Source organism: Stegostoma tigrinum, chromosome 4 (assembly GCF_030684315.1).
Source record: "Stegostoma tigrinum isolate sSteTig4 chromosome 4, sSteTig4.hap1, whole genome shotgun sequence".
Taxonomy (NCBI): domain Eukaryota; kingdom Metazoa; phylum Chordata; class Chondrichthyes; order Orectolobiformes; family Stegostomatidae; genus Stegostoma; species Stegostoma tigrinum.
Window position 1 is genome coordinate 69,971,685 of NC_081357.1, and position 14,414 is coordinate 69,986,098.

The following is a 14,414-nucleotide window of genomic DNA, read 5'->3' on the forward strand; positions in this document are numbered from 1 at the left end:
GCACCCAGACAGGATATTTTCTATGGTGTATCTGTGAGGAAGTGGGGGATGATATAGATATGTCAAATTTCCTGAGCTGCCTGACGAAGAAGAGGTGTTGTTGTGCCTTTTTGACGGTCACACCCATGTGGGAAGTCCAGGACAGGTTACTGGTCAACGTGACTTCTAGTAACTTGATGCTGGCAGTACTCTCAAACTCTACTCTGTTGATGTAGGTGGGGGTGTGTTCTCCTTTCTTTCTGAAGTCAATGATCAGTTCTTTAGTTTTGCCGACATTGACAGAGAGGCCTGAAGATGACCATGAAACTACCATTGATTATTGGAAAAACCCATCTGGTTCACGAACGTTCTTTAGGGAAGGAAATTTGCCATCCACACCTGGCCTGGTCTACATGTGACTCCACACCTAAGTCAATGTAATTCACTCTTGAGTGCCCTCTGGGCCAATAAGAATGAGCAATAAACACCAGCCTAACCAGAGATGCCCACATCCCGTGAATGAATAAACACTCACTCTTCTGGATGTGAGTTTGCTCGCTGAGCTGGAAGGTTAGTTTTCAGACGTTTCGTCACCATTCTTTGGGTTCAAACAAACAGACAAAACGGACCCAGAAACCATAACCACTCTCCCCCTACATCAAAGACATTTCCAAAATGACTGCCAGAATACTCGGACCTCTTGGCATCAGGGTAGCCCACAAACCCACCAACACACTAAAACAGCAGCTAATGAACTTAAAAGATCCAACACAGACAACAAGCAAAATGAACGTCATCTACAAAATACCTTACAAGCACTGTGACAAACACTACATTGGACAAACAGGCAGAAAGCTAGCCACCAGGATACATGAACATCAACTAGCCCCAAAACGACATGACCCACTACCACTCGTATCTTTACATACAGATGAGGAAGGTCACCACTTTGATTGGGACAACACATCCATCCTAGGACAAGCCAAACAGAGACACGCACGAGAATTCCTAGAAGCATGGCATTCCAACCAGAACTCCATCAACAAACACACTGATTTGGAGCCAATCTACCATCCTCTGAGAAAAAGAACAGGAAATGACATCAGCAACACAGGAAATGACATCACCAACACAAGGAAACCTAAACAGATAAATAGAAAGCGGGACATAACATCAGCGCTTCGTCGGAGGCTCACTGATGATGTTACCTAGAATGGTGACGAAACGTCTGGGAACGAACCTTCCCGCTCAGTGAACTAGCTTACATCCGGAACGCAATAAAGACCCACTCTTTTGAGGACCGAGAAGAGGAGAGCATGACTGTGTTGGAGCTGGAAGGAAGACGTCGGGTTGGCTGTACACCCTTGCAACCGGTGGATCTTAATGCTGGCTTCGGCCTAACGCTGGTTCAGGGGAGCAGCCAACCTGCAACGATGGCTGCGGCTGTGCTCGTGCCCCAGGTCAGGGCGTCCGGAACACCATCCGTGTTTCCTTGAAGAAGGTGGAGGAAGGTGCACCTGTGGACCGCACCTTCTTCCTGAAGAGGGTCCTGTTGGACTGTTGTGGGTTCGCTGCTGCGGGCATTTACTGCCTGCAGGATTTCCCCGGAGGACGTCTTTACGATGTAACCTTCAGGAGTGCCAAGCTTTGCGAGCGCTTCCTGGAGGTTTTCAAGGAGAAGGGAGGTGAGGGCCCCCTCTCTGTACTGACCGCTGTCCCGCTGTTCGTGATGCCAGCGCAGAGGAGCCGTATGGTGACTGTGCACATGTACAACCCGCACGTGCCAGCAGTTGATGTCCTGACCTTCCTTGGAAGGTACGTGAAGGTGGAAGGGGATCTAACCAATATCATGGACCCCTTTGGCATCTGGACCAGTAAGAGGCAGGTCAAGGTGACGCTGAGGATGGGCTCGGACGGGAACATTGTACACCCACCGTCCAGCTTCGCGATTGGCAGGAGCTAGGGCTACCTGACCTACGCAGGGCAATCTAAAGTCTGACATGCCTGTGGTAGGTCAGGTCACGTGGCGGCCGACTGCAAAGCCACCATCTGCAGGAACTGCAGGGAGGAGGGACACCTTACCAAGGATTGCCCACAAGAAAAAAGCTGCAACCTTTGCGGGGAAGCGGGCCACCTCCACAGGGCATGCCCGCGGCGGGGGACGACCTATTTGAAGGCCGCCGGCAGGGGCAATGAGGGTCCAGCCACCACGGAGGAGAGGAAGGCACCAGGGCCCAGCCAGGACCCCACTAATGTGCAGGAAGGCCAGGCTGTGCAGGAGGGCCCAGCACCGCAGGATGGGCCCGAGGCCAGCAAAGCGCCCCTCCAGGCTCCGCTCCCCCCTGACAACCCGGAGTCGATGGAGGCGGCGACAGGCGACCCCGGGGAGTGGACAACGGTCCAGAAAGCGAGGAGGAAGGCACGTTGGCGGGCCCAGGAACCGCAACCATCAGGCGGGAAGAGGCAGCTACAGGGGGGGCTATAAGAGCTCCTCTGACGAGGGAGATTCGGAGGAGGCCAGCCCAATGCAGAAGCTAAAGATCTCAAGGGAGAAGGAAAGCAGCACCCCGCTTCCAGGTGATGGGAGGCATCCTCAGGCTCCTTCCGACACCCAGCCACGTGCCGCTGGGGCACTGGAGGGCCCCCCGGAACTTTCAGGCGGGAAGGAGGAAACAGCTTGTCCCCAGCCTGACCCAGAGGCGGACTCTCCTGCCTCTGTACCCCTGACGGGGGGATGCCACCCGGAAGGCAGCACGGACGGTTTCCTGAGCCCGGAGAGCGTCCAGCAGTTAGCCCGGGCAATGGGCATAAAGGGACAGATGGAGGGGCTGGACCTTGGACTTGGGGAGGGTACTGCGGTCACTGCCCACAATGGGGGTACGAGTTGCGAACCTTAATGTGCGCAGCATCAAGTCCATCGCAAGATGTGTGTCCACATTGGCCTACCTGACCGCCGTCAAGGCGGACCTCCTGTTTCTGCAGGAGTGTGGGATACCGCACCTCAGCAGGTACGGGAAATGGTCCGGCACCTGGACCTGTGGGCCTTTGATCTGGTTGGGGGGTAAAGACTGTCGCTCCTCGGGCCTGGCTATTCTGCTGCGGGGGTGCAACTTCACCATCTCTCAAGTTCAGGAGTTGGTGGGGGGCGCCTCCCAGTGGCTGACGTCACCTACAGGAACGCTCCCCTGAGGCTGATCAACGTGTAGACCCCAGCGGTACAGAGGGAGCGGTTGGCCGTCCTGCAGCGGCTCTCACCCCTGCTAGCTACGTCCAGGCCGGTCATCCTAGGCGGAGACTTCAACAGCATCATCGATGCAGATGGAAGATCCGGCGTGGGGACAGCGGATGGGGGGAGTCAACTGGACGTCACGTCCAGATTCCTGATGGGCACGGTGAAGGACGCCAAGCTGCTTGATGTCTTCAGCACCCCTGCAGACGGAGCGCAGCGGAGGTACACCTGGTCGCGGCCAGACGGGCCTATCTGCTCAAGGATAGGCTTCCTGTTTGTGTCACGGACGTTCTCGGTCAGGTCCACCGGCGTCGAGCTGGTGTTCTTCTCTGACCACTGCCTCCTGCTGGCCGACTGTCACTTACAGGACGACCAGCAGGCCGGCAAGGGGACGTGGAAGCTCAACATGACTCTGTTGATCCCAGAGAACGTCGAGGAGCTTACGAGGGAGTACGCCGGTTGGAGAACCGTGAAACCTCTCTTTGAGTCTCCGGGTGACTGGTGGGAGATGGTGAAGGAGAACATCAAGAGGTTCTTTGTCCTCAAGGGTGTTCAGAAGGCGAGAGAGAGGCGGGGAAAGCTGTCGCGACTCCAGAAAAGGGTGCAGAACCTGCTCCTTCTGCAGTTGATGGGGATCGATGTCACGGAGGACCTCCGCGAGGTGAGGGGCCAGCAAGCCTCGCTCTTCGTCGCGGAGGCCTCCAGGATAATCTTCCGGTCCAGGGTCCGCTCTGTGGAGCAGGACGAGACGTGCTCGCGTTTCTTCTTTCAGAAGGTGCACAAAGAGAGCTCTGTGCTTAGCCGGCTGAAGTAGGACGACGGCTCGGTGACGTCGTCTCGGCCCGACATTTTGAGGATCAGCAGATCCTTCTATGCCGGACTGTACGACGCGAAGCCCATGGACAGCACGGCCTCTGAGTCGTTCCTGTTGTCTATCACAGAGGTCTTAGACGACGGCACGAGGGAGTGGCTGGACCGGCCGATATCCCTGGACAAGCTGACCAGAGCCCTCAAGTCCTTGGAGAGGAATAAGACTCCCGGGAGCGACGGCTTACCGGTCGAGCTGTATTCCGCTCTGTGGGACCTGGTCGGCCAGGACCTGCTGGAGGTGTACGATAGTGCGCTTCGGGCAGGGGAAGTGTGCAAGTTCATGAGGAAGGGCATCATCACCCTCATTTACAAGAGGAAGGGGGAGAGGGGAGAAATTAAGAATTGGCATCCCATTTCACTATTGAACGTGGACTACAAAATCCTGGCCAAGGTCATAGCCAACCCGTCAGGTCTGTCTTGGAGTCGGTGATTCACCCTGACCAAACCTGTGCTGTGCCGGGCAGGAAGATCACTGAGAGCCTTGCGCTCATCAGGGATACGATCGCCTACGTGTAGGACAGGCGGGTGGACACCTGCCTTGTCAGCCTGGACCAGGAGAAGGCCTTTGACAGGGTCTCTCATGCTTACATGAGGGACGTCCTCTCCAAATTGGGGTTCGGGGAGGGCATCCACAATTGGATCCGGCTGCTCTACACCAACATCGTTAGCGCAGTCACGATCAACAGGTGGGAATCGGACAGTTTTCCCGTCAGATCTGAAGTCAGGCAGGGCTGCCCACTCTCTCCTGCCTTGTTCGTGTGCTGTGTGGAGCCCTTCGCCGCATCCATCAGGAAGGACGTGAGCCTGAAGGGCGTGACTATCCCAGGCAGCGGAGGCCTTCAGGTCAAGACCTCCCTGTACATGGACGATGTCGCTGTCTTCTGCACCGACCATCGGTCGGTGAGTAGGCTGTTGGACATCTGCGGTCAGTTTGAACTGGCCTCGGGTGCCAAAGTCAATAGGGGTAAGAGCGAGGCCATGTTCTTCGGGAACTGGGACGACCACTCCTTCATCCCCTTCACCGTCAGGACAGACTACCTGAAGGTGCTGGGTGTTTGGTTCGGTGGTGCTGGGGCGTGCACTAAGACTTGGGAGGAGCGTATCACCAAACTGAAGCAGAAGCTGGGCAGGTGGATACTCCGGTCCCTCTCCATCGTGGGTAAGAACCTCGTTGTCAGGTGTGAGGCGCTTTCGGTACTGTTGTATGTGGCGCAGGCCTGGTCTATTCCCTGGACCTGTGCCGCTGCGGTCACCCGGGCCATCTTCCACTTCATTTGGGGGTCGAGGATGGACCAGGTCCGCAGAGACACCATGTACAAAGACCTGGAAAATGGGGGAAAGGGCGTACCGAACGCCACCCTCGCCCTGATGGCTACCTTTGTGTGTAGCTGCATCAAGCTGTGCGTAGATCCTCAGTACGCAAACAGCAAGTGTCACTACTTACTGAGGTTCTGCCTGTCCCCGGTGTTACGAAGGATGGGCCTGGCCTCGTTGCCGCGGAACGCTCCGAGCAGTTGGACCGTCCCGTACCACCAGTCCTTCGTGGAGAAATTTTTGAAGGGAAACACCTTTGACCACAAGGCCATCAGGCAGTGGTCAGCACGTAGTATCCTCAAGACCCTTCGGGAAAAGGAGAGGGTGGATCCCGTCGTGTGGTTCCCCACGCAGACTGCCAAAGTCGTTTGGCAGAATGCCTCATCGCCAGAACTTTCAAACAAGCGCAAGGACATTGCTTGGCTGGCGGTGAGGGGCTCTGCCAGTGAGATCCTTTATGCATGCCTGGAATCTCTGCGCCACCGCACGCTGCCGTCGAGGCGACTGCGGGGGGGACCAGATTGTTGATCACCTCCTTCTGGAGTGTGCCTATGCGCAGGAGGTCTGGAGGGGCATGCAGTGGTGTTTGTCGAGGTTAGTCCCGAGCAGCTCCGTGACGTGGGACTCCGTGCTCTACGGGCTGTTTCCCGGGACGCACACCGAGACCAACATCAACTGCGCCTGGAGGACCATCGATGCGGTGAAAGACGCTCTTTGGTCTGCCTGCAACTTGCTGGTCTGCCAGCTGAAAGAACTGACCCCGACCGAATGTTGCAGACTGGGGCACTCCAAGGTCCAGGACTGCGGGCTGAGGGACATGCTAAAGCTTGGGACAGCTGCCACCGAGGCGTGGTGGGGAAAGACCACGGTATGAAACCCCTCATCCAGAATAGTAAAAAGGGCCCTATCTGGTAACTGGGCCCAGCTGGCGCCTTCCCCAACTGGTCAGGGGGCCAACTGGGACTGTGCGGGGTGACGACTGCCAGGGTATTTTCTTTGCTTTGTTCTTTTTTTCTTCTTTGTTTGTTTTTTTTCCTTTAGTTGGTGTACGTACCCCCTGGGTAACCCGGAGCGGCTTGCATGACTGGGTAGGTGTATAAATATGTTTTATTTTTTGTACATCTTATGAATAAAGTATATTTTTTCAAATAAAAAAAAGTGACGAAACGTCTGAAAACTAACCTTCCAGCTCAGTGAGCAAACTCACATCCAGAACCTCAACCTGAGCTACAAATCTTCTCAAAACTCGCTAACATTCACTCTTCTTTATCAACTGTGTGAATGAATGTCTGTAGAATCATAACTACAACGTTGAAGGCACAGAGGCCAGCCATCCTCAGTAGTGAGAGGTTTTACAGCCCAAGGTGTGAAGTGAACAGTTCCTGCACTGTGTGTAGGATACAGGCCTTGGAAAGTGACTGCTACTTTGATAGCTCAAAAAAATCTTTGTAGGTCACAATACATTCTTTATGAACCACAGCCATTCGTGGATTGATTCCTAATGTTACAAGATGTGGTCAAGAGTGCTTGGAGCAAGGACTTGGACTGCACACAGGAGGTCAATGGCAATATTGACTGATTCCTCTGTATGCCAGTCTTTCTTCCTGACCAGATTTCGGGAGTTAAGTTCTCACCAGTAGGTGCTCCTGACTCTAACCTAGCTAACATTCCCACTGAAGAGTCAGCACCTGAGCTGGTGGAAGGGGTGCAACAGACAGCTTTGCCAGTGCTTCCTCTGGGATACTGCGTTCTCTTCCTCAGAGGTGGAGGATGGGATGTCTTGCAGGGTTAGGCTCTTGGCAGTGAAGACCATGCTAATGAGAGTGAGATGGTGAACATGACTATTAAGTGTGAGTTTTGTTGGTTAATGAGTGAGTAATACACTGTGATGCATTGAATGAAGTGAGAAGCTAAGAGATGGGGTGGATAGAAAGTGACCCATGTGAGGTGATCAAAGTAGCAAGTTCCTCAGGTCCAGATCTTTGTGAATTGGCTTTCTTGGCCAATGGCTCCTGTTCCATTTGTGTTGATTGCCTCCAGGTTCATATCTCTTCCTTTCCATTTCCATAATTTAAGACAATTTCTATCTGAGAACCCAGCAGACCTTTCTCTATTGCGCTGCTCCGTAGAGATTTCGTTACCCTCTTTCAAAGCTTTCCTGAGAATATTGCAACAGCTGTTTTAACCTGAATGCACCTTCCCTTTAACACAGGCAGTCTGCCTTTAAGAAGCGTAGGTTAGAAGTAGGTTGTACTAGTCCTCTAAGCTCCTGCATTTGTAGCAAGTCAGTCGCATGTTATGTATTGGACTTCATGCTACAATCATATCAATGAAAAGACATCACAAAGTCTGCTTACCACAATGGAAACAGGCCCAGGATAATGGATGACAAATCCCATACCATGTATTGAGTCTAATTAAACACTTGACCCTTTTATTTCACAAATAGAATTGTAAGAATTGAAATGAAAAGCAGTGTACATCTGATCACTGATTTAATTACAATCACTTGTTAGTCGGTGGCAGGACATCAAAACTGTTTTGGCAGTTGAGGTGCAAAGTTCAGGAATATCACTTGGATAATGCACTGAGGGTAGCATAGAGTGTGTTCAGCTGGTCGGACTTCGAGTTCATGCCAGTGAAAGTGGATTGACAATGGACAAAGTTGACAGACTGAATTTATATCATGTGCTGAGAGAGAAAAGCTCAAGGGAAAACCTATGAGACTTTGGTCTTCCCATCTTGCCTGTCACAGGTTAGTTTGTCGATGTTAGAATTCATAGGAATGACCACACACAGTCCTCATGACACTGAAGGTACCGTTGTGGGGCACTAGCCCTATGCTAAGTGCAGTAAGCCACAAACAGGGGTAACAACTGAAAGCTGAGTATCCAAGAAGCTATGGGTCATCATTTGTAATGAACTGTCAATGACTATATCCACACCCTCATTACCCAGCGTATCCTTCACTGTGCCATCACCAACAAGCTAAATTACTAGCCTTGGTTCAAAGAGGATTATAATAGAATTTGCCAGAGTTACACCAAGCACGTCTGAAAGTAATTGTTAACCCGGTGAAGATACAATACAGGGCTATGTGTGTGCTAGCACACTTGATGCCTGATCCCATAACTAACAGATCAAATAAATATCAGTCGTCTTGCCACATCCAAACATTAACACTGATAACCAATTAAATAGCAAACAAGTTAAGGAGGGTCAGTGAACATTCCCATCTTAATTGATGGCAGAGTCCACCAAGGGAGAGCAAAAGGCAGTACTGATGTATTTGACACCATCTTTAGCCTGATATGCAAAGTGGATGAACATTCTTGATTTCTCTCCATGGTTTTCACCATTGCTAGTGGCAATCTTCAATCAGTTTGATGCAATGTCAAGAAACTGCAAAATTCACTATACACTATAAAGGTTACGAGGGCTGAAAATATATCACTGTCATATTGAAGACATGTACTGCTGATCATTTTCAATACAACTACAACATTAATATTTACTTGACAACATGATAACACACTTAGGCATGCCCAGTTCACAAAAAGTAAGACAAGGCCAACCAAGTTCATAAATGTTCCAGCAACTCAGTCTCAATCATCTGCCCATTTATATTTTCCGTAATGCTTTCAATTGACATTTAATCCGTAATAACCTGCACACAATCTTCAGTTTGGATTCAGATGGTAGCAGGTGGATTTGGATCTTAATAAAGCCTTGGGTCTAAAACCAAGAGCTGAATTTCTGAAATGAATTAAGTATTATTGTCTTTGACATCAAAACAGCATGTAACCAAATGTGACATTGAAGAGCCACAGTAAAATCAATATCAGTGGTAAAATTCTCTAGTGGCTAGAGTCATATCTAACTTAAAGGTTAATGATTGAAATTGTTGGATGCATACCTACTCAACCTCCCGACAATCCTGGAGGAGCGCCTTTAGGGCAGCATCCAAACATCTTCAAGTGCTCAATCAATAATCTTTCACCAGTATTAACATCAGACCTCGGGCTATTTCCTGATGATCCTGATGTTTAACACCATTTTACAATTCCTCAGGTAATAAGACAGTTCATAACATTGAATACAATCAACAGCAACTAAACTGAAATCACCATTGAGCAGAAAATTAACTGGGCCAGTCACACAAATGCTAGGTCTGACACCAGGTTTTGAGTGGAATAGTAGCTTATCTCCTAATCTACAAATCCTAGCAGTGTGATAGAATCATTTTCACTACCTGGGTTAGTGCAGCTCCCAAAACACACAAGGAACATGACACCATCAGGGCGAAGGGCTATTCTTTCCTGCACTTCAAATACTGCATTAACCATGACCAAGGTTAGGAAGGTGGGTGCATCAGGACCCAATAACTGGGGCTCTAGGGGGTTTTCTATGTCTGGGTCTTAGGCAGGCCCACTAGGATCAGATTGAAGATGGGGCCACTGTGCCTGCATGTGGGGCCACAACACTCAGGATGGGTGGGGGCAGACCTCTGAGCTCAGGTTGAGGTCAGGGTTACTGTTCTCAGATCAAAGGTTGAAGGCCTGGACCAGAGGATGCACTGCAACTTGAGGTTTCGGTCCCTGGCCCCAAAATTGATCATGTTTACCTACTCTGATGGCAATAACATGACTGCAGTGCGCACTATCTACAGAATTTCAGAAAATATTTTCAGCCAAAATTCCAAAGCCACAACCTTGAACACCTAAAAGTACAGAGGCAGCAAGTGCCTCGGGGAAGTGTCATTTCCAAGTTCCCCTCAAAGTCACGTACACCAATTTAGCAAGAACATATACAGTTCTATCCGCATTACTGTTGAATCAAAATCCTGGAACTTTCTGCAAAACAGCACCACATGACTGTATTGGTTCCACAGAAAAGGCCTCAATTTTCAAATCAGAGCCGTTTAAGCTTCATTGCCATGTATCACTCTTAAACTGAATGAACAGACTGGGTTTGTTCCTGAATTTTGCTCTTAAAAGTTATGTGAAATGGCGTAAACAAACATTTGGAGGATTTTTACTGGCTCCTCTAGAAAGCCATGTTTTTACTAAAATGCTGGAAACATAGATCGAATCCATTTCCCACCATTCAAGTAATAAATCTGTGCATCTGTATAGTACACAATTGGATTATCCCAGTGACGTTTTACCCATAATGTGGAAACCACTAAATAATAAACCTGCTACAGGAAGAGCCAATGAGGCAGCCTTAGATTTGAACTGATTACTCATTTTGTTGAACCTCATCACAATATGTCTAGACACCTTTTTTTCTTTTCCAGGAATACTGTTGCCATGGTGAAATGCATTGGAATTGTTTATTGTGGTATTATACAGAAGAGTGTGCAATAACACAACGGTTGATTGATACAATAACAAAACTGCTTCTGCCATCACAATTACCTTTGTTGTAGTCTCGGAAGAAAAGTAAAAATGTGAATAACATATCACAAAATTTCACTCTAGAGTAAACACAACATCTATTACACTATAAGTCCTGCCTGGCATCTTACACAATGAAAACTGAGCTAAGTTTTGAAATGTGGAGAAGTGCTGCTAAATTGTTAGCATCAAATTTTTTAAAAAATGTTCAAAAGAAAATGAAGCACAAAAGCAGTGTAAACAAGTTTGCACAGTAAACAGTGTGTGTGAACTCAGAGTATTACCTTTATCAACAGTAAACTAACCCATAATGAAAATTTGCTTATCTTGAAACCCAATTCAGAAACATTGAAAGGAGTATAATATTTGCTCTATATCTGAAATGCCAGCATGTTGGTAGCTTCCATATTAATGTCAAAGAAACGCTTGTACTTCCAGTTCCTGAACTGTAACCTTCCAGCAATTGGTGGGCACCCAAATGTAAACCTGCCAGAGTTCTACTGACAATCAATGTGCATCAGCTGAAAATTCTTGTAGATCATATTAATACTGGCACGGCATTTGTTGCAGCTAGATTCAAACCAGCAGCAAGCATTATAATAATGAAAATACAATTTTTCAAAGTACTGATCTAACGTTTGTTGCAGCTTTAATTTTATTTGACTGCAGGCTATGACATGCCAAGGTAAAGACTACCAAGTAGGCTCTTACTCCCTAGGTAACGATGTTCCAAAGTGCTTCTGCTATTTTCTGGGACCCATCTGAGCAATCCCAGCAGTGTGTTGAATGAAATATTGCAGGGCTGCTGTGAGACCCTCAACAAGTGGTGCACGTAGTTATGGTGGTGGATAATAACTGAGCTTACATAAACTCAGTCAGTGTTTCCACTGCAGCATTCAGATATTGGGTGCCTTCCACTTGTGCTGTAATGAAAGCTCAGACATCAACCATTAGATGCAGAATAATGGATGTTACCACTTCCATACTAGATTGGAGGGGCTCCAAGCTCTGCACAATGTTGCGTGTGCTGTTTTTATCAAATTCCTTAATGCTCCTTTGTGATGACCACAAACAATCTGGAATCTCTGACAATTCATTAGGGAGTTATGCATGAATACAGTCTTTTTTTTCTGTACTCTGCCTCATCAAAACTCTACACTTTGGAACAGACATTGTTTGAGATCTTATCATTCGATCAGCTAGCACCTATGCTACCCTTTCCCCAGATTGCAAAGCCACTTATGCAAAGTTTCTCATCACATGCACATTCTTCTAAGCTACCTCTAAAATGTATAATATCAGTATTTGTCTCGATAGCTACGAAGGTGAGTGAGTGACGGCATGTTTTTCATTGTATTTTCCGTGTGCTACACAATAATTTTGGAATATCTGCAAAGACAAAAATGTAAGTGGATGTGAGTTTGCTCACTGACCTGGAAGGTCAGTTTTCAGACATTTCGTCACTATTCTAGGTAACATCATCAGTGAGCCTCCGATGAAGCCCTGGTGTTATCAGCACTTCGTCGGAAGCTCACTGATGATGTTACCTAGAATGGTGACGAAACGTCTGAAAACTAACCTTCCAGCTCAGCGAGCAAACTCGCATCCAGAAACTCAACCTGAGCCACAAATCTTCTCAAAACTCGCTAAAAATGTAAGTGTTTGACTATTGGGAGGACGCACCATTTGCTGTTCCTGTTTCTCCTTCACTGTAGCTCAAATTTGTTAGTCAGAAGAGGTTGTGGGATGAGAGGGAAGAGGAATGTAAGAATGAGGTAATGTTACGTGTGCACTGTTACTTTTCATGCAGTCAACCTTACTTTTGGTCACAGATTCAGACATGGTCACTTCAGTAATAATGAGTATCACCTCCTCTATTGAGACGATGACATGCAATTGTTCCATGCCATGATTTCCCACCAGTTTGCAGCATTGAATCACGTCCTCAGGCAATGGTGAACTGACCTTATGTTTTTGCTAAAAGTTGCACCCCCTAATCCCATGCGGTGGGGCATCAAATCCATTCTGTTCCATTCCTGCACTAAGATCTCTTGTGCTGGAGAAACTTGGAGTATGCTTTCTATCCTATTTCACCGTTATTCATAGTTCTTTCTGCATAGACGCTCATCACCATTCCCTTACATTATCTTCTTCAGCCAGACTGCACTTCCTTTTAAGAAGTGTAGGTTTTTTTTAAGTGCTTACTGGCCTCATGTGACCTTGGGCCCCATACTAGACTGTGTAGTCATTCAACTGAACATTTAATATATGTTACATTAAAGGTAATTAACAGGTAGTATGGAGTTAGCAGGTGCAAATTTAACTCACATTGCAGTCCCTGAACCCATTTTCAGGTATGAGACACCTTTTTCCCCTGTTGTCTCCTGCAGAGAGTAATTACATACGCTTCTCTTAGATTCATTGATGGAAATGATTCAGAGGCAACTTTGATTAAAAGTTGTAAATAAGTACCACAATGATATGAGTTTACATTTATATGAATGAGATGAAATTGAGCCACGGTAAAGACATCAATACAATTTTTTTGTACTGGGACTGCTAATTAGTCTCAATGCACGTTAAGTGAAGGGGAAGTTAAGATAGCACAGCATGACCCTTGTGGTAAAATACTCTATCTGATTCTCTATGTCGAACTCGCACATCTAAAATGCCTGCTTGAATGAAGTATCAGGAAGGAGGGATATGATTAATGAAGAATGGAGAACAAACAAATTCGTCAAGACACCAGAGTTTTAACATTAATGTCCAAGTTTTCCTACATGTACTCTCAGGGATTCTCACCTGAAAGCTCCAAAGAATATGCTGCCGATAATATAATATACAGCATAGAATGTCATCAAACATATCAGTAATTGTAGGAGAACTGTCTGCCAAAAAAACCACAAAATGAAAACTGTTAGAGGCAATAAAAATATTTATAAATCTGATTAATTTTAATATAAATTCTAAGTCATATTTAAGACTTGCAATGCAGAGCAAACCAGTTGAATGTTGTAGCCTCACTTAGCAGATTAATAACAGTAAAGCTGAGACAACCTTTACACAATCTTTATCCTAATAGCAAAACCCAGATTATTCAACACATATGAAAAATGATACGCATTTGATACCTTTGTATCTGTGACCTTGAATTTCAGTGCCATGTAAACATTTAGGTCTACATACTATTTCAAACAAAGCTCCCTTCAAAGATGGTAGACAAGGTCAATAGCATCCAATTCCCTTTCTATTTAAGTGCATTTTTTATAGGTAATCATTTCGGTGTGACAGGATTATGTGATCAAGGAAAGCTGCGTGAGCTGTCTGTCAAATTCAATAAGGCAATCACATGGGAGAGATTTGTAATCCTATATTAGTGCCCTGTATCTATCGCCAAAAGTAAGACACATCATAGTTCACACTAAAGTATATTATTACACTTCTTTCCATAAATTATATTTAATTAATGGAGGTCCTGTAATAACATTAATCTAGATCCTAAAGTGAAGTAGTTGCATTTAGCTCGTACTCCAAGCAACACTCTTCACGGAAAGAGGAAATGTTTTAAATAAACAGAGACACGCCAAAGTTACCCTGTCAGACACGTTACCTCGGTATGAAAT

The 14,414-nt window shown here is 47.2% G+C and overlaps 1 protein-coding gene across 1 annotated transcript in view; it reads right to left on the minus strand.

The window, feature by feature from the left end:
* tmem244 (transmembrane protein 244) overlaps nt 1-14,013 on the minus strand; it is a 32,452-nt gene extending 18,439 nt beyond the window's left edge. Inside the window, exons 1-3 of the mRNA XM_048531749.2 lie at nt 13,923-14,013; nt 13,594-13,679; nt 13,120-13,175 (exon numbers count right to left, since the gene is read on the minus strand). Coding sequence (XP_048387706.1) covers nt 13,120-13,175; nt 13,594-13,656 — 119 coding nt within the window. The 5' untranslated portion in view covers nt 13,657-13,679; nt 13,923-14,013. The remainder of the gene's footprint in view (nt 1-13,119; nt 13,176-13,593; nt 13,680-13,922) is intronic.
* Between the last annotated feature and the right edge of the window lie 401 nt (nt 14,014-14,414).